Source organism: Patagioenas fasciata, chromosome 2 (assembly GCF_037038585.1).
Source record: "Patagioenas fasciata isolate bPatFas1 chromosome 2, bPatFas1.hap1, whole genome shotgun sequence".
NCBI classification, from domain to species: domain Eukaryota; kingdom Metazoa; phylum Chordata; class Aves; order Columbiformes; family Columbidae; genus Patagioenas; species Patagioenas fasciata.
In genome coordinates, this window is record NC_092521.1 from 3,407,186 (window position 1) to 3,428,578 (window position 21,393).

Here is a 21,393-nt window from a genome sequence, read left to right on the forward strand (position 1 = left end):
AACAGCTCTGACAGAGAACACCCAGAGTGATGTGAGAAAACAGCACAAGGGAGAACTTGGGTTCACAACTGTGCTCTGAAAGGGGTGGGAGAGGGTGAAGACATCCACCTCCTGCCCTGGAATGAAGAACAACCAAAGAGGAGGTCCATCCATAGTTTGCCATCTTGAGTCATTGCATAGATAAGCTTCTTAGGGACACAATTTAGGTTAATGGATGGACTCAGTGATCTTGAGGGTCTCTTCCAACCAAAATGATTCTATGGAAAGGAGCTCTCAGCACACATGTGGAGTTGCAGACAACACAACCAGAGAAAGTGAGACCTTATCTCACATTTTCTCCACTTTTTGACCTAAGAAAACCGTTTTGGACATGAAAAAAAACTTGGCTTTGTGAAGATAATTTATGAAGGGCACTTGTTTAATAGGAGCAGAGCTGGTTGGCTGTATCTCTTCGCACTACTCTATACACATATGATTCAAGTAGCTATAAAACTTTCCTTAAAACATAACGTAGCACTAACACAAATGTTAGAAATTAGTCTCTGTGATTCATAAAACCTTGAGGGTTCTCTGCAGAAATGCTTCCAAAAGTGACAGTATGCTCTGGTTGCCAAAGTAGACACTTAAAAAAAACTGGCCGGTCACTGGTTACTGTTAATTAAAAATGAAATTTTGACTTCCGATAGCAACTTTGACAGCAGGAGTAATGGAGGACACTTCTTGCCTCGTTTTTTAGCGTAGCAGAGTTAGGATGGTTGGAGCCCTTGGGAAAATGTACAACAGAAAAATGTTAATGATGAGCAGTGATTTGTTATATGTCAGATGTCAACGGGAAATTGAAAGTACTTTAGCTGGAGAAAAGTCATACAGGCAACACGCGCCTTTCCGTCTGGGTCCGTAAATGTAAAGGCACGTACGTGCAATCAGTGCACATGGCTTGAAAATCCATGTTATGTCTTGCCTTTATGGTTCCAGTCTCACTGTGATTTGAAGTGAGATCCTCGCATTCCCTGGCTCTGCAGTGTGCACAGTGCGTCTGTCTGATTCTTTCTACCCTGAAAAAAGGTGATTTTTTTGGGGCTATGTTCGCTAACATCTGCCAAGCACTTTAAGCTCAGAGTATAAAAGTTGCTGGAGAAATAAATGTAAAGCTAAAATGTTGGATTTGTTTTTTTTCTTTAAAGCCTTTTCTCAATCTGTCTTTCTTTGTAATTTTTGGAAAATAAAATAGTTAAAGCCTTGGAAATAACCGTGTTTCTTCACTGTGCCATGTGCCAGCTACTCTAGGCAGATATTCAAAAATATCACATTGGTTTTAATCAAAGCCCTGAGGATGCTGACAAATTATCAAAGGGAGAGCGAGAGAGAAAATTGAAATCTGCCATTTAGCTGTGTCTTTGACATGTCGCTAATTAACAGATGGAGGAAAAATGAGGAAGCGTTGCCTGAATGGATCATTCCAGTGCTAAATCAGGGGAAAAAGCAAACAAACAAACAAAAGCCCCACTGATCTCCTACCTTATTCCGGGTCTGGGTTTGTCCGATCAGGATGAGAGCGTTGGAGGAGATGATGGATAGGCAGAAGTTGATAAGAATGACAGAGCGCTCTGAGCGAATATACCTGCAGCAAGAGAAGAGGGGGAGGGAGATCCACCTTGTTACAACTTCATTAGGTCAATTCTGAAAAGCATCAGCCAGGTGCAGGTTGCATTGGGTCAGGCTCTACAGGAGGCCATGGTAACACATTGCCCATTTTCTGCAGATCTTGTGTGTTAAGCAGACAAGAACAAGGGGAAAAGGGAAGGGGAGAACTTGGGTGTAGTGTTCAGCCCACACATCTCTCCATCCTCCCCCATTAATGCTGGAGTTATGAGCATGAGTCAACAAACAAGGGGCCAGCCTGGTCCCTAGCCTGAGCTGCTCCTAAAACAGTAGAGTGCTGCAAGTCTTCTTCAGTTCTGCTTACTTGAAAAGGGGGCTTGAAAGGGAGCTTAAAAGAAAACATACAGGCAACACATGGAGAGAGTCCCAAATAAGAAGAGCCACAGGCATGCTGGCGATGAAAACAGATTACGAATGCATGCACCTTCACAACAAAGTGTTTGCGATTCAGCATTCCCCTTTCTTTAACTTAAAAACCCGTCCAAAGCGAGAAGTATTTGTGGCACCTTTTTTTTTCCCCTCTGACAGAGAGGTTTAACACTTCTCAAAACTAGGTCAAATACGTAAGTGCAGCTGTGGGTCTGGGACATTAGGGATCTAAGTTAGGAAACTGTTGCCTTCAGCACCTTGCAGGAGAAGGCTATTTGTCATTTCTGATTTGCGAAGTGCAACACAGCACCGACTTGCTGCTGAGGTATGTGCACGACAATTAATTCAAACGACTGGCTACGGAGGAAAATTTCTTTGAAGGCACTTTTATGTACCTAATAAAATTAAAAGGGAATTGCAAAAGTGCACGTCTTCAAGGATTGACTCAAGACCTGACCATACCAACACTCATACACCTGAATAATCAGAATGATTCGGCAAGCACCTTGCTTGAATCCTAAGTGAATACAGAGTAGATGCCGATGCTTATATAAGTTAGAAACATACCTATTAATCAACCACATCATCCCTGAAGGCCGATGCAGGATTATTTCCTACATTCCAGCACATCAACTATTTATATTTGAAATTTGATTTCATTAATTAGTTTGAGCAGGAGTGATTTGGTCCGTGTTTTGGCTGCAGAGTTTTGAGTTTCTTACTAGGTGGGCAGGACAAATTTACTGCATTCTCTGTTATGCCCAGGGTAAATTTGTGCTTTAGACCTAGTGAACACTGCAAAACTTGTATTTTAGCTTCCCTCTGAGTTTTATGTTCAGATAAACATCAACATCAAGGATATGCTTTCCTGGATACAAAGAGTCACTGAAGCTATTATAAGTCTGTTGAAAACCTGGTTAATATGTACTTATCCCTGAAACTTGCCCAACCTCATAACGGACTACAAAATTCAGACTTCCAGCCTGAACTCAGGTAGAAACGGGGTTCACTGCCTGAAAAAAATGAGCCTTTGGTTCCTTTCATGGCCAATCTGATCCCAAATTTCCCTGTGTAATAGGGTTCAACACAATGCTATGGATCACCTGGGTTCTATTCCATTTGTGGCTACCAAGGGTATTGAGACATCAATCTGTCTACGATTGTTTGAAGTAGAACATAAAGTCCCCAGACAGTAGCTTCTGGGGGATAGAAATGGAGATTTGAACTCTGTCCTGGTGGGAATAAGATGTAATAAATCTGTACAACACCACTATGATCCAACTGACATTGGTGTGCACTTCAAAAGTCTCCTCACATCAAAAAAAGGTAAAAATTTAGCTGACCATAAGTATAGTCTATATATGAATGTAAGGGAAGATAATCCAGCTGTCTTCAGAGTTTTTACCCCCTTAAACAAGCCTCTCCTTTCTCCACATTTCCCTTGATGCATCCTGTTCCCTAGATCCCCGAACCTCTGAAGAATGAGAGAAGGAATGACAACATGTGGAATCAGAGAATTAGAATAATTTCAGTTGGGCAAAATCCTTTTGAATTCCAAGTCCAATCCTCTGCCTAAAAAAAAGGGCTAATTTCAAAGTCAGATCAGCTTTCTCATGGTCTTGTCCAATCAAGTTTTGAAAATCAACAAGAACAGAAAAGTCACCACCTCTCCTGGGTGACTTGTATGGCACTTAAACATTCTCATGGTCGAGGATTATTTTCCCTTACATCCAGCTGGATTTTCTTCTGCTGCATCTGGTGCCTCTAGGTCTTTACTATATAACTCTGTACATTTTTTGACTCCTCCAACCAAATCAAACCGTGTTCCTCTTGCCTCCTTTTACATCATATTACCCAGCTCCCTAAGTATCCACTGGTCTTGCTGTGATGTGCTGACATACCTACAGAAACCCTTCTTGATGCCTTTCACATCCCCTACAAGTTTCAAATCCAGATGAAGTCTGACCTTCCTAATTTAATCCTACAATGTTTCCATAGTCAGCTTTGGTAGCCTGACCTGGCTACCAAACATTTCCTTGTTATGGTTCAGCTCAATCTAAGTTTCCACGTTATGCTAAGACACTTTCGTGCCATGCTTGCTTTTTTTTCCTTCCATCATCTTCCACAGTGCAGTTTGCTCCACAGAAATAAATCACCATTCCTATCCAGACCCTCTGGCCAAAGAAGTCAAGAACTCAAATCAAAGAGGAAAAAAAAAAACACAAAACTTGATGGATTTTGCCGGAGGAGAGATCTCCAGCAAAGGCAGAGCTACTCCAGGGTGTTACCCTTTAGCTGATACATGGACTCTGATTACTTATCAAAATATGCTATACTCAGCCACCGAAGAAGGGGAAAACTCACTGCAAATGTAGGGAACTTCTGCTCTGGTCTGGACCCTCCGGGATATGGGGAAGCCCCGTGCAAACTGGGACAGATGGAAAAGGTGGGAAAACCCCACAGTCTATCTCTCTGTCCCCATTATGCTCCTTTTCTCTCTGCAAACACTGAGTCACTCTTGCTTTCTCACTGTGCGCACACACATCCTTCTCCACACAGTCACTTACTCATCCCTGTTACCTCCCACCAGGGCCACGGAGTGCATCAGCATTTCTAGTGAAAACAGAGCTCCTGGGTTTAAAGCAAGTGTTAAAAGCCCCTTGAGAGCTCATCGACAAGCACTAAATCAATCCCCAGGCTTTGATGGGCAGGGAGCGAGAAAAGCTCGCACTCATATCTTTCAGCAATATTGCATTCACCCAGCCGACGCCAGTGAAAAAGGTTTGTCGTGCCCCACATGCTGATGGGCTGGTGGAAGAGCTATTCGATAGCAAGAATTGATCTCCATGCTATGGAAAGGTCACTGACTCCAGAGGCTGTCGAACTGCAATGAGTTCAGGGATGGAAAACACATTGGGGGCACTCCAGAAATACCACCGTGTCAAGGAGCTGCTTGAAAAGAGTGGTACAAACCGAAGCTTAGAGAAACAGGGTACTAAGTCATTTCACCTGTTCTGACCCTTGAATGGTTCCTTTTCTTCCTAGTTTTTCATCTTCATGTCAGTTTTCAAGAGGGAAGTTATTTTTCTTTCAGTTCCCCCTCTTTTTCCACACGGGTGGTGGAGCACGTGGCCCACACACAGCCCATGTCTCCAACTGTGACCCGGGACAGCCACTGCCGACATGTAATAAGGTCACTCCACTTTTATGGCCCACTGTGTCACTGACCTCTCTGTCGAAGCTGCTAATAAGGCCAGAGATGCACCATCTGCAGCAGAATTTTCACAGCCATCTGTCTACTGGGAACTGGAGTGAGTCCACCAACAGGCCACCAACAGCCGTCAAACAGAAACAACGTCCAGTTTTCGATGAGACCGTGCCAAGTTGGCTGCGTCTGAAGTGATTGCTTGCATCAAAAAGCTTGTGCCATTCATGCTGATGGCTGAGTAGGTGCCACTAAGGAGTGACCATTATTTGAGGCTTTTGAATGTGAAGCAGAGGGTAAATCAGTTTCCGATATGCAGCCCAAAGCTGTGATCACCTCCCTCTTACTCTGCCCCTTTTTTCTTTACCTTGTTCCTTTCCCTCTTTCTCCTCTGCCCTTTCTTTCTGCTTCTCATATATAAACAAACCCTAGTTGGGCAAAATTCTGGGAAAGCTTCCAGACTGTCAGCCTCAGTGAGCCTATTCATCAGAAGTGTTTCATACTCAAGCTGATCCTATGTGTGCATGCTCCAGATGCCTTTGTCCAGAGGTCTGAATGGGAAATTTCCCAGCCAAAGCTCTCTGAAACAGCTGAGCTCTGGTGAGTGCTCTCCACAGAAGACCGGGCAGCTAGGGCACGAGGATTTTCTCCTCTGCCTGGTGAAAAAGAACTGCTTTGATATGGCTCCTGTATTTTATCAACAGCAGCTGGAGTAATACTGCTTATCCCACTTCTTAGCATTGCTCCAGCTGTTGTCTATTGGGCTATATAAGGTCTAGGGCAAAACAAAGTGAGAGCCAGGAGACAATGTTAACTTGACTATGATGTTCCTGAGACCATTAATAGACAGCACATTCATGTCCAGCAGTTATGCCTAAAATAAAAAGGACACACAGAGTGCTCAGGGCTCAGCCATGGGAATGCTGTGAAGTTCAGAAAACACGAAAACATGATCTACAGAGAAGAAATGAAACAAATTCAGCGCACCAAAGAGAAAGTCTAGAGATTATTTTGTCATGCTTTACAAATATTTACACAAAGAGACTTAGGATAGAGAGCCCTTTAATCAAGATATAGCTGGTCTCAGGATCACTTGGAAATGCATGTCCATCCTTGGCTAGCTCAAAAATGCCCATTCAAGCCTCCCATAAACATGTCCCCATACTCATGCTGATAATTTTGGGCATAGGCATAATGCAAAGGCTGGAATGAGAAATTGAAAAGAGCGTATTTTAAACGGGGCAGGAAATTAACTTCACTGTCCTCAATAACAGTAAATATTGAGGGGCACACTCCTGGAAGAAAATACATCATGTTATTCCAAATGACTCTGGCATGCTCCAAACTGATTCAACCTCATGTCTAAACTTGGGTTTCAGATCCTGAACTTGTTTCTGATAGGAAAGAGAGGGTGAGGCTCGAACACTTGCTCTGTCCTAACTTTCCACTTGATCCTGACACCAGTGACACCAGTAAGTCACCTACCAGCGCTGCCCAGTGCTGCCCAGCCTGAGGAAAAGCAGGAGAGGACAGGGACTTGAGCACATCCAATGATACCCCAGGCACGGAAAAACCTGAGTTCTAGATAAATGTTATTATGATCAGTCTTCAGCTCAGAGCACTTGCCATAATCAACTAGCCACTATGCACTGTCACAGTATCAACAAAAAAAGCCACATTTTTGCTCATTTTTTACTCTGTTGTTCTTTTCCTCTATCAAAGGATAGAAAAAGTTATCTCAGTTCGCAACTCTGAACTGAATTTACCCTTTCCTTCCTACTAAGAAGTATCACTTGCCAAAATAACATCCTCAGAGCCATCCCTTCTCCCCAAAGGGTCATCAATAATTTCCAGACAGTATATCCTCTGTAGTCACTCCATTTCAATTTCACAGTCATTTACCTGGTTTTGGTTTTCTTGGTTTTACTTAGCTTAGAGTCATGAAGCATGTTTGCCATTGGTTTAGGAAAGCCATGGGTCTAGTAGTATAAATTCAGACTTCATTCAATGCAGTATAGGGAGAGAATCCCTTGCACACCTCAGGTCCTCCAGCTTATACGATCCATCAAAACGTTTCTAGCAGGAGCATGAGCCAATGTGGGTTTCTATTCAATAAAACTTTGCTACGAAACCACTTCAGCTTCTATAAATAATAAAATTTAAGGTTGCATCTGACCTGCTTATAGGTGTACAGGAGCTCTCTGCAATGGGTTGTACTGAGTATTCCAGTATGCATTTGAACTAAAAGGCAAAATGTAGCTAAGAGGTTGGAGAGTTATTTAGACCATGCAGTTTATCATCCTTAAGCTCCTGAAATGTGCTGTCAGTTCTTCAGGCCAGGTTTTTTCATAGCAGGTCATGGGTGTTTTGATGTCATCAAGGACCCAAGCCAGAATACCTTGAAGCAGTCTGCCTGCCAGAAGGCAGTGCAGGTCCACCTCTCCACAAAACAAGGGTTCCTGGGATATACAAAAGCATCTAAAACAGTATGCAGCTTTTGAAAATGGAACAATGAGACTCCATGGGGTCATGGCACTAATTTCACTGTACTAATTTCTCTGGAACTAAAAAGAAAGAATAATGCCAACTAAGTCACCACGATGACTTTTTGCAGGACCCGCTCGTTAGCAAATGGTTGTTCCTCAGGCACCAGACACCCAAAACAAGAGAGCAAAACCTCCAGAATCCGTGTAGATCAAGAAACAGTTACTTTCCCCAACAAGAAGAGAATGAAAGTCATACCTCCAAACAGAGACATAAATGATAATCAACAGCAAAAGTGTCAGCGAAGATACTCCACAGCCTACAATTAATGTGACAGAGGGGACCAGCACCTTTTCCATGTTCTGAAAGAGAGAAAGTAAGACATTAAAAAAAATTAAAAAGAAAGGAAAATAAAAGAAAAGATGCTCAGCAAATGCTACCAGCTCAATTTCATGTCAAGAGATTCCCTCTTAATTGTCTATGTGTCAATTCACCTGACCTTCATATAGCACTGCACATACAAATAAAGACGAAAGCAGACCAGGATCTATTTATGTTTGACCCAGTCTTTTTTTTGGACCTGATTCTGCCCCCGCACACACCAGTGTTAAGTCTGGGTGACAACTCTGATATCAATGGTGAGGCAGGTGTGTAAAAGGCGTGGGTTGCAAGAGGAGTATCAAGCCCTTCATATCCAGTGTCACACTTGGAGGATAATTAACGAGGCAACAGCAAAAGGCGGTGCCTACACTAGAACAATTAACAAATGAGCTCTTCTGGGAATGATGGTGATGAAGATGGGAGGATGAAAAGAAGGTGAAAGTCTTCTGCCAGCTACTAACATCCATCTGGAAAAGGAGGAGATGAAGCAATCAAATGAAAAACAAGATGCATAACCTCCCCAAGGACCCATCATCCAGTCGTATCATCCATCACTTCACTATTCTTACACTACTACACAAGGTATTTCTTCCTATGCAGGCGTCCTTGCCGGAAATGCTGGTGTGGAGTGGTTCTGCTTTCCTGTCTAAACACAAAAGATCTGCTGATCATCAGCTCTTGCAACGTCAAGAAAAACAGACGTGCTCTAGCCTTTCCTAATATAGTTCTCGGCATCACTGGGACTAAGTGGGTAACTAGCCAACATCTGCCAGACTAATTCTACTAAACTACCCTTGTTCTCAGCTTAGAGTCAAGATCTTGATTCCACTTGGTTTTCCCTGGTGCAGGCTTTTTAGCCATCATGGTTCTCCTCTCCACATCACTGATCTCTGCTGGTGTGAAGACAGAGAAGTAGAGACCCATCACGCAGTAGACACACAAGAACCCTCTGTTTAGGGTGATTAGGCAGTATGCAAAGGTGTGGGAGCACAATCAAAGTTGTCATTAGATTGGCACAGTACCAACACCTATCGCTATAGTCATGGAGATGAGATGGTTTCTGACATAGCAAGGGCTTAGCACAGGAGAAAAAAAACCAAAAAGCAATTATACATGAGTTTGGGAATGGAACAGGCAATCCTCTAAGGACTTGTCTACACTGTTTTGTTGGCAGGCACGAGGCTGCTCAACCTGAACCTCCAATCAGCAGGACACCATGAAGCTGAGGTTGCTGCAGCTCTGTTCCAGGCTACTGAGCCTGCTGCAAAGCAAAATAGATCAGGCAAGGTTCAGTGCTATGCTTATATGGAGTCTAACCAGCTCAACACATGGGCAAAGCAAGTATATGTCCGTTGACTCCAGGTCCACCGTCAGTACAGGTTTACTCCACAGAGCCCACCACAAAAAAGAAACACACAACCCTGAAATATTGGGATCTGAAATGAATTGTCCCTGCAGTCTGGGGAGCTTGGGAAGATCCTCTTTACTTGCATATTTTGACCAAGGGCACCTCACATATTTTAAATCTCATTGGGGGGAATTAATGAGGAAGAAAACTTTCTCCATACCACTGCAGTGAACCCCATAGGAGCTATTGGGAAGGCTGGTACAAGAGCTTAAGGGATCTGAGACAAAAATTTAGTGACACATTCAATGGCTTGAATGCCCAACTGGCATATATACCCAAAGGAGTACAGGTTGATTGAGGGATCTTTACTGGATGCAAATCAGCTACAGATTGGAAGCCAAACTGCACTGCAGCGTGGTGCTACCTCTCTGCAATGTCCCCTCCCTACTGACCACATTGGCTCTGACACATCACTACCCCAGCATGTCTGTACACCTTCCTTGAATTTGCTCAGTGAAACAGGAGGCTTGGGACCCTTCAAAACTACACCACAAACATGTACAAAGGGCCTGGATGCTGAGCCTGGTTCAACTTGCTGAAGTTATGGAACTGGATTACATATCTCAGTCTTTTAACTGCCAGCAATTGTGTGGAAGTTGCAGGAACAACATGGCACAGAGCCTCACCAATGCACCCAGCAAGGACCTGCACCTCACTCACCTAGAGCTTTCAAAAATGCTCGTGAAAAGTGTTGTAGCTCACATGTGGATTCTTCCTCCAAACTTCTACAGACACTTGGATCACGGCAATTTTAAACATCAACTCATGTGCCTGTATTCCCACCCTGAGCATTTACTCCTGCCAAATATTTGTGGAAGGTTAGATGCATTTTTTTGGGGGGAACTAGGTAATCAGGAAGAAATTTCAATGAAAATATCAACATTTTGATTTGTCTTCCATCAAACAAAATTGAAATTAGACATAATCTGGACACCTTGAGTGTTGAAATATTGTATCCTACACCTTACAAATTGAAATGTGGAAGGGACTTTTTTCTGGGAACAGAAGCCTCTGGTTTAGTCAAAACTGGGATAGGGTATGAAAGAGAGAGATGCAATCTCCAGTATGAAGCCACAGCTTCTTACTTTGCCACTTGTGCTTTGTTTCTCCCCTTGCAGAACCCAGGTGGGCAACAGCCCTGCCCCACCTCAGAGACGCATGTTCCTGATAAAAGCACTGTGAAGCACAAGCTCCTCAGATGTGAATTGCTCCTCACTCACCCCTCCAAGTTCACTCCCAACTCTTTTTCTCTCCCTGCTCCTCCCCTTAGGGCAATATGAGTTCACATCACACAAATGGTGGCCTGGGATGAGCATCGATTGTGACATTTGATTTAAGTAGGTCTCATTTCAGTGACTTTTCATGGGTAACTGGATAAAAGCGGGGGAGGAGCTCCGTTAAAGTAAAAAAAGCCCGACATATAGCTCACTCCTAAACCATCCAAGAGAAACTGAAGAAATGGTATTTGGATTTTAAGACATGAGCAGACTATGTCCCTATATGTGCAACACAGTAACCCTAAATCCCCTCTCTTCCACATGTTCTCTGACATCCCTCCATCCCCAACAACCTCACATTATTTCACTCCCTTTGCTATCCTCAACCTACATCACCCATAATCCTCTCCTAGATCCTCCATCAGCTAAGTAAGAGGCTGCATGTACTGGACCATTCCTAGGTCAGATGTTTGCTCATTGGCAAGGCATTACACAAATGACAACCGGTCAAGTGGTAGCCAGATGGGTGGGTAACAGCTGGTGTCTATCTGCAGTCCTTCCCACATAAAAAAGACCCTGATCTGAACGTCCTTCTTTATCCTTCAGTTAGACTTTTGTAAAACCCATGCTCACTGGAAAGACTCTTCCTGAGGAGATGCCACGACTCTTATATCTTCTTCCTACAGGGAAGAGAGTGGTGGAGTTTCTGTTGGCATCATGGGGGTCAATAACTATAAAAAACACTGCCTGCAATAAAAGCAGGAGTTTGCTAATTTGGGACTAATAAGATCTAAAGGCTTGGGCCCATGTAATAGCTTAGGATTCTCTCTTTTTTCTTCATTATTAAGGTTTCTCTGTCCTCATCTTCCTTTCCCCCATCCCCCACTTCTTCTCTTTGGCAAATGAAGCATCATTTGTTTTATTTCCTCTGACTAATTAAACCCCCTGACAGAAGGTGGTTGGCTGCGGTATGATCTGAGCTTTGAAAGGGAAGTTTCCTTGGAGGAGAATGAGTGGGGAAAACGAGGTTGGTTTAAAATGCAACAGTAATATCAAGAGAAAATGAGCAGTGTTCTAAAGGTAAGAGAGAAATCAGTCCTATGGGAGTTTCCCAGCACCACAGCTGAGGAGCAAACTGGTTGTCTGCAAAAGGCAGGCTAGCAACAGGATCTACACCTGCTTGGGCTGGAGATGGCCCCAGATGGCCTGTCCCTCACCACCTCCTCATGTCTGTTGGTGGGTGCCATCCAGAAGCTCCCTGAAACACAGATGAAGCCATGTCTGGTTGGAGCTGGAGAGAAAACCCTAGCCTAGAACAGAGCAGGATAAGTCGCAAGTCCTGCAATTCTGTCACCAAGCATGACAAGGGAGGAGAGAAGCAATCAATGACATCAGCTGGGATGGAAATAACGAGTGCTACTGCCTGAGGCTGCTTGCTGTCCTACCACCTCATCACTCTGCCTAGCAGGGCACAAGGACACTACTCTTTTTCTTTACAATTTCACTTTGCTTCCTTCTTCTATTTCCTTCTTTTCCTTTCTCTCTCTTTTTCTTTTTCTTTGTCTACTTCCATCCCTTCCTTTGGCCATTTTTCATGATATATTCTGTCTTTTATTCTTGCTCTTAATGCATCTCTCTGGCTCTCCCCTCTATACATTTTCTGCATACTTTTCTTTCCTTCTCTTACTTTCTGCACAACACTGTGAGAAGCGACTTCATTCGAGTCGCACTTGTTCCATTACCCTGCTCTGGCTCCAGGGTCAAATAGGCTCCAATTAGAACAAAGTCAAAAATGGTATTTCTTAATGCCATGGAGTTTGCCTGAGTCCTTACAAGCAAACTGTTCCTTCTGCTTTTTCCATCCTTGATACTGAGAAGGGCTGTACAAAGTCTTTATAAAATCATACTAATGAAGTCACTGAAAAAATGAACATCTATTTTTCTCCCAAATCAAACACAGACATACAAGTTTGGAATTTGGGGTTCTGGGTTTTGTTTGTTTTTAGAAATGTGTTTGTTATTCAGAATGGTTGCCTTGAGCTTGATTTCCTGCACATTTGAAATTAAAGACTCATTAAGTCAGAAAATTTCAAGAGTACTAGTTACAAGGGGCATCTAGAGCTTTTTAATCCAATATACTGCTTGGAGCAAGGCTATCACTAACATCAGGTGAGGTTGGCCATGGTTTGTCTAAAGGAACCTTGGGAATACCCGTCCAGGGCCACGTCACTCTCTTGGTGACAAGGCTTTTCCTAAGGTCACATATGAACCTCTTAAGCTACTGTGAAAGCACAAGTAAAAGGAGATTGTTTTTATAATTTTTGTAATTGCCACTTTGATACCTGTAGGTTCTGATTAGATTGCCCCTTACATTCAATTTTGCAAGAGCAAGCACGACCAGCTCCCTCTGCCTCTTTGCTCATAGGTCATAAGCTCAAAACAATGGGACTCACTCCACTCTTCCGACAAAGAACTGGATCAGGTGGGTGTGATTTACTCTGAGAATTGCTCAGGAACCCTTTAGTGTGCCACTGGCCTAAAGGCTTTTCACAATTCTTGAGAAGCTTTTTAAGCCACATTGTATTGATTTTGTTCCAGGTTGGACAACTCTTGTCAAAGCAGAGAGCTGGTTGTTAAAATTGCTGGAAAATAATGCTTTTACCAGTACTCACAAAAGTGAACAGCTTTCTAAACAAGGGGTTGTATGTCGGTGCTGTAAGAAAACAACTGAAGAGGGTTGAATAGCAAAGGGGTGAATGTGCTCTTGTCATCTGCCAAAAAATCCTGTTTTTTCATGTTTTGTTGTTTTGTTTTGTTTTAATCCCCATTCCGTTAGATTCTGGTTTTCTCATTCAGGCTCAGGTCCTTTGCATATACACATATATACAGTGGTGGTATGATATAGCATCAGCCGTATACTCCATCCCAGCACAACCACTTGACAAAAGGACAGCAACCACCCCAAAGGGCAGCAATCCACAGCAAAACACAGTATCTTTTAGGGACTTTGGTAATGAATGATGCGATGACACCTTCACCCAGGTGAGAACCAGACTCTTAACACACCTCAGCTGACAAAGGTGTAGCTGATATCTGTGTCCACCTCCAAGGACTTTGCAGAACCAAGAAGAACAAATCCTTGCACTTGCTTGCAGAAGCAGCAGATGCGAGGCAAGCTCACACAGGGAGCAGACCCAAGGAATAAGAAGATCCTGTTCATATTCCATCACTCTCCTGACCATCATGCAGTGCCCAATGAAAGTATCACTGATTTCCAGCTCTCTGGTCATGCCAGGGCATGGCAGTTGCTGAGGCCCATGGTAAAACTACAAATACAGATGGAGCTGCTCAAGGGAAGGCTCAGTTTTCACCTCTCAGAAGAAATATTTATTGCAGAAATTGCGAGACAAAGAAAGAGGACAAGCATGACAAAAGCTCTTTTTGGTGGACCCCCAAAAAATGGGCAATAGTAGAGATGTAGTAAAGGTAGCATTGGGTCACAGCTGAAATGAGCTTTTTTGGTGGGTCAGCACTATCAAAGGGACTACAGAGTTCACTCAAAAAGCAGAAGATTAGGGAAGAGACATCAAGCCATTTTTTCATAGAATCATAGAGTGATTTGGGTTGGAAGAGACTTGAAAGATCACCTAGTCCAACCCCTGTTGTCATGGGCCGGGACAACTTTCACTAGATCAAGTTGCTCAAAGCCTTGTCCAACCTGACTTACAACACTTCCAATGATGAGGTAGTCACAACTTCTCTGGGTAACCTGGTCCTGTGTCTCCCCACCCTCACTGTAAAAAACTTCTTCCTTATATACAACTTAAATTTACTGTCTTTCAGTTTAAAAGCATTACCTCTTGTCCTGACATTACAGGCCCTGGTGTTGTGGACCAGACCCTGGTTCAGTAGCTAAGCACCACACAGCTGCTCACTCACTCCCCCTACAGAAGAACTGGGGGGGATAATCAGAAGTGTAACAGTACAAAAGTTTGTGGGTTGAGGTAAAGATAGTTAAATAATTAGGAAAAAAAAAGTGATGCAAAAGAAAGCAAATGCTCACTACCAACCAACCGATGCTCAGTCAGTCCCAAAGCAATGGTAGCCATCAACATCCAACCCTCCAATTTTGTTGTTGATCATGATGTCATATGGCAGGTAATGTCCCTTTGGTCATTTGGGGACAGTTGTCCTACCTGTGTCCCCTCCCAGCTTTTTCTGCACCCCAAGCCTCCTCACTGGTGGGGCAGTCTAAGGAGCAGAAACGACCTTGACTCTGTGCAAGTGCTGCTCAGCAGTAACTAAGACATCCCTCTGTTATCAACACTGTTTTCAGCACAAATCCAAATCATGTCCCCCTACAAGCTACTGTGGAGAAATTGAACTTTATCTCAAACAAAATCTGGTTAAAAGTCTTTCTTCATCTTTCTTGTTACACTTGATGTGTTGAAAGGCCCCAATAAGGTCTCCCCAGAGCCTTCTCCATCATTTAACCTCTGAGGAGGACTTTGAGATCCCCACATGAAGATCATTGAGTAGCATCATTAACTAATAGTCTCTTCACAACTTCTTTCTGGAATAACACAGCATCCTTCCCAGCCCATGTCATTGCAAGACAGGTCCAGATGATTACTACTTCATTTTGATTCCTTTGTATCATAACTACAGGCTTCTCATGTCAAAGCTAATAGTCACCCATTATTTGGAACACATTTGTGGTGCTGAGGGCCCCTTTTATGTAATTTGGCCAGTCTAACAGGCAATTCCGTGTAATTACAGTACACAAAAATCACCCTGAGAGACATCTTAATGTGCTACTATTTATTAACAATTGCTAACTCTTCGTTCAATATTGAGTCTGCTCTCAAGATACAACATGGCAATCTGCGTTTAGTAAACATCCTTGATGAAGCTCTCAGAGCAGAAGAGTGGCCACGCAGCCTTTCATTAATATGAACTGTCAGGATGATTTCCGTCAGGCTGGTGGGGAATTACAGGAGTCAACAGTACACATTATCTACCTGCCAGTTGTCAACGTCACAGTCAGCTTGCTGCCACTCATTGAACTACCAGACTCCTCTCTCAGTGCCTCAATTTCCAGTCCTGATATTAAAGAGGGGTGGATCAGGCTCATATTAACTCTAAGGACCACTTTTCTCCTGCCCAGTCAGCCGTTACCAAACATGGTTGTGTCACCATCCCTGGAGGTGTTTAAAAGACATATAGATGAGAATCTTAGGGACATATTTTAGTGGTGGACTTGACAGTGTGGGGTTAACGGTTGGACTTGATGATCTTAAAGGTCTTTTCCAACCAAAATGATTCTATGGTTTTATGATTCTACGATTTTCACTAAACAGCTCGATGTCATTCTTTAAAATACACTGTGCTTTATTTCCCAACCCTTCCCCATTGTACTTTGCCTGGCCAGGCTACTAAAATCACTGTTTAAAAAGGCTCTGACAAATAGTTGTGAGCCACTTTGCATCCCTTTACAAGCTGTGGTTTGGGAACCAGCATACTGAGCAAGGGGACCGCATATGAGGAGAGGCGGGGAGGTCTATTCCCAGCCTGCCCACAGGTCAACTGTGTACACGTGGCTCCATCATTTAAGCCAAGCTTTTCAAAGTCCTCTCAACTGATCTGCTTTAGATTGCAAACACTGGCCTTAATTCTCAGAGGCCTATTTTAACCCCCCTGGAAATGGAAGAGAATAATGCTGCTCTCCATCTCTCTTCCAAAGCTTAATTCAGCTTAGATTTTTGATATGTGTAAATGCCTCAGGGGGTTCCTAGGGCTACATCAGGACAATCAAGCAGCAGCATCTCATTCTCTGCTGTGCAATATTAACGTGGGGAGGTATAGAGGAGAGAGAGGAGAAAGCTTTTGCCTTAACTGTTTGTGAGCTGGTCAGATGGAGTGTTCAGTTTTTAAGTCTTTACTTTTCATGCATATGGTAAGACTTACCCTATTTCAGTCTTTCCCTTTAAATCACACTGAAGAGAAGATAGAACTGTTTTCCACAGTAAAGCTGGTAATAATCAAAATGGCATATACCTCTATGGGTATGCACTCTTTCCTTCTGAGACAACGGAGGCAGAATTGAACTTTAATCAGATTGTGCAGTATCACTCTCACAGGCACTACAGTAAGCAGAAAAACTCAATCTCGCTATGCTCATCCTAGAAAATGAAATGGTCCAGGACCGACTCTATTCCCCCGAGATGAAGTGATGAGGTATAGATAATATTCATAAAACCTCACCATTCAAAACAGAAGGGTCTCGTCTGTACTACCTAGTGGAACATTCATAGACCATGACATCCCCTGCACCACATTGGACATTGCTAGCTGGGACAAGTTAAGACACAGCTGGGGAATATTATGACAGTTAAACTGTAGGGGCAGTTGTAGGACACTGTTATAGCCTTTTCCATAGAAATTATTATCATTATTATTACTATTACTATTACTATTACTATTGCTATTGCTATTGTTATTGCTATTACTATTAGTCCTATTACTATTACTAACATTATTTTACAGTATACACATATAGTCTAACTACATTAAAAATGAGCCTTCTTTACCACTCCGTTTTGCCTGGCATTGTCCCTTCCCTGTACTACGCAAAGGATAATTAGTTCAAAGTTTGTAAGTGATTTGCAAGCTGACCCTTGCATTATCCATCTTGCCCTGGTTTTACAAGTGTGCCGTCATCTCCAGTAACTTTGCAGCAGCAGTGCTGAGCACCTTGCAGGGAAATGTGCTGAGATTTACACACAGTGAAAATAAAATAACTCCATGGCAGACTGGGAATGGAAAATAAGGGTGGAATCCAGACTGTGTTTATCCTGATTTAAGCAGTGTTTTGGTTCCATGCCAGGCGACAGCATTTCACCAAATCATTCCAAAACAGCCCGCTGTTTGTTTTACTTTATCAATGTCATGCTGATGAGTGATGCCAGACCGGCAGCTCTCGCCACAGCATGGGACGACACTTGCCTCCTCTGTGCCCATACATCCTGCCCTTGGGAGAGACACAACTCAAGAGCAGGGGAACACCTGAAGCCATGGGGTTTGGAGGAAGAATTCTGCCAAAGATGCTCATATCACCCTGCTGCCAACCACCATGGAGAGCAAATGACTGTTTTCCCTTTCCCTTTCTAGCACCCTTGCTCACTGAAGTCCATCCCTTCAGAAAAGCTTCATTCAAAGCACAAGCCATAAACACTGAATCCAGTTCTGGGGCCCTCAGTACAGGAAAGACATGGACCCGTCGGAGAGGGGCCAGAGGAGGTTACCAAGATGATCAAAGGGATGGAACAGCTCTGCTGGGAGGACAGGCTGAGAGAGTTGGGGTGTTCAGCCTGGAGAAGGCTCCAGGGAGACCTTATTGTGGCCTTTTAGTACTTAAAAGGAGCCTATAAGAAGGGTGGGGACAGATTTTTTAGAAGGGTGTGTTACGGCAGGACAAGGGCTAATGGTTTTAAACTAGAAGAGGGGAGATTCAGGCCAGACATGAAGAAACTTTTTACAATGAGGGTGGTGAGACCCTGGCCCACGTTGCCCAGAGAGGTGGTGGATGCCCCATCCCTGGAGACATCCCACGTCAGGCTGGATGGGTTTCTGAGCAACCTGAGCTGGGTGAAGATGTCTCTGCTCATGACAATGGGGTTGAACTAGATGACCTTTGAAGGCCTCTTTCAGTCCAAACTATTCTGTGATTCTATTGTGTGAGCACTTGTGCAAAGACTCCGCAAGCCACCCCTAAAACACCTTTTAAACCCTTTCTTCATTCACTCCCTTTGCATATGTGATTCCTCTCCTGCAGGACCCAGGCAAAGGTTGCCATTTCTTACTGTTCTATCACTGAAGATCCATACACTGGGAACGGCTCCTGACCCAAACTAAGGTTAAACCAACAACCTTGAAGGAAAAGATGTACTAAGGTTAAATCAACAACCTTGAAGGAAAAGATGTCTCCAGTTTGTTATCACTTCCCTGAGGTTTTTAGGGGCTCACTAGCAAGAATTCTCTTCCAAAATGGAGATTAAGGGATTTCAACCATTTAACAGATTGTCTGTACACAGTTATGATGGTAACAACAGCTTTATTCCCATTGTAATCTGAAGAGCCCGTGGGATCCAGCATGTTTCCGCCTACCCAGTGCAATACACAGCTGGTTACTGGGAAGTTACTGGTGCTAATTCCCTCAACACAGAATCTCAAGGAATCAGTTTCTGGCCCTGACGCCCATCTCATTCACAGCTGAGTGACTGGGAAGTAAAGCTGTAACAGCCCCTGGATTTACAACTGTACCACATGGTTATAAACAAGACCAAAACGGGCCTCAGTAGTAGAATATTTCCCAACTGGGGAATGGCTGACATGGTTGCCACATATAGAAGAGCAAAAAGAACAATTTGTCATGAAAAATGAAAATGTTGTCTTGCTTGTGGGAAAAGAGCAGAGTAATTTTTTTTTTTTTTTCACATAATATATATTGAATATATTCTGTATATCCTTGTGGTTAGTAGGGCAGGTAGGTAGTGAGCACTCGAGCCGCAGACTGTTCTGGCTGACCATTATCACACACAACATAATCCCAGTTTCCTGCTTAGACATCCCTGTCATTTTAAGGGGATTTTCAAGATCAAATATTCATAATTACAAGTCTGACATTTGTTTTCCATGCATATTGCCCATTTTTGCTTAAAGATTGACATTACTGCCAAAATCTGGCCAGTAGATTTGTCCGTTCAGCTATTCATAGATAGGAGCAGCATGAAAGGCATAAGCTTTTCAGAAACTGAGGTAATTTTGGTTTAAATAACTAGATATTTGTTGTAACAAAAAATAACGACTTAATTTCCATGTCTTACTGCATGGGAATTCAAGGACAACCTAAGCCTTTAGGCAGGGCACAACAGCGCTCAGTGGTGTAGCAGCTTGCCCAAATTACCTAAAAAGGGATTTTCAACACCAAAGTACTATGGAGATGGGCTCAGAATGGTATAAGAAAGCCAAGCAACGCTGAACAGTTCAACTGACTCTTCAAACACAACGTGCTTAGTCCCTGAAGTGCTTTGAAAATGAAGACAATCCCAATTTGCACTAATGCGCTGACTCCCGCCCCTGATGAGCCCATGAAACTCAGCCTCCATCACCCACTTGTTACCATTTTCAAACGAGCACCTTTGTGATGTCTCCCACGCCATCCTCTGCCTTGGGAGAAGCTCCCCAGAAAAGAATAGAAAAGGAAAAAAAAAAAAAAAAACAACAACAACAAAAAAAAACCTTAGAAAACTATCCAATGTTCTTGCTTTAAACCTCCTCTGTAAAGCCCTCCTTGGTGCAATGCCTACAAAACAAGCCTGACAACGGCAGATGTGCCACGACTTACTGCGGATCACGATGACTAATGTCCTCGTGCTGTTTACATGTGCCCCCACACCCACCCAGATCCAAGCATCCTTGTATTTCAGCTGGAAATTTCATCTGTGTCTCTCCTGTGTTGGGTTGGGGTGGCTTTGTGGCTCATTCAGCTCTGAGCAGACTGAAGTTGTGCTCCACAGCTAAGCCTCCCAGGTGATGCAGTGGTCCAAATAATACATAATAAATATAACAGTGGATCAGCAGCAGGATACAGAAAGCAGGCAAAGTGGTCTCTCAGTTTATGGACAAACCCTGTGATTTTTCCAAATACATGCCCTAACCCACCAGATCTTCCCCATCTGCCTCCATTCTACTCCTCCACCTCCCAACAACATGCCACATCTCTGCTACGTTTTTTCTCTTCTACATAGCAAGAAGCGACCAAAAAGATGATCAGGTTTACAGAATTATAAGTAAAATGGTGGGAAAAGACCTGACAAACTCAGCTCACCCATTTCCCTGCCCCAAAACCGTTTCAACCATCACCAGACTGTTCAAGAAAACCTTTGCTGATGGAGGCTGGGCTCTTGGTGCGTGGCTATCCCTGCAGGAGAAGGTTTTCCCTTGCGCCTAAATTAAATCTCTCTCACTGCAATTTGAGTCCAATCCCCACCAGACGCAGAAAGCCGATTACTCCCTTTCCACAGCTACCTTCTACCCATTTGAAGACTGGTATCCTCTTTCTCCTAGGTCTTTTCTCCTTGAGAAAAAGAGTCAAACTGTCTCACAGACCCCACCTCCACTCACCGCCAGTGTGGAGGTACCACATTAAACATCTCTGACACATCGTCCTCTCCCACACACAAAATCACAGACTCCGACACCCACGTACCATACCAGTCATTCTCCTTGAACACAGAGCAGAGCATCCCGGAGAGGTACCACTCACCCACTTCGTTCACATTTCCGGCCCTCTATAGCTCAAATCTGCACACACTGAGTCTGAGAGCTGCCCTCTGAGCTCGTAACAAAGGAGAAAGTGGGAACTGGGAAGACTCTGGTGTCCTGGCTTAAATCCACACCTCCTTTCACAGAGCAGTAAGCTGTGGCTGGGTAATAGGGCAGCTGTCACACTTGCTAAGCTGCCTTCATGGCAACAAGCCATTAAGCACTGCAGCTCAAAACAAGCACCAGACCCCTCAGGAATGCCTGTACACATGGTACCTCCAACTTGCAGGGGGTGTCTTTAATTTCAACTGAAGACAAACAACTAACCTCAGCCCTGGTCT

The 21,393-nt window shown here is 43.6% G+C and overlaps 1 protein-coding gene across 7 annotated transcripts in view; it reads right to left on the reverse strand.

Annotated features, from left to right (window-relative positions):
* The window catches only part of ADGRB1 (adhesion G protein-coupled receptor B1), a 292,674-nt gene that overhangs the window by 63,250 nt on the left and 208,031 nt on the right, over positions 1–21,393 (reverse strand). For all 7 annotated transcript variants that reach the window (XM_065831582.2, XM_065831583.2, XM_065831586.2 and 4 more), the window contains 2 exons: positions 7,979–8,082; positions 1,519–1,621 (listed from right to left, as the gene is read on the reverse strand). In XM_065831582.2, the coding sequence (XP_065687654.1) occupies positions 1,519–1,621; positions 7,979–8,082 (207 nt within the window). The remainder of the gene's footprint in view (positions 1–1,518; positions 1,622–7,978; positions 8,083–21,393) is intronic.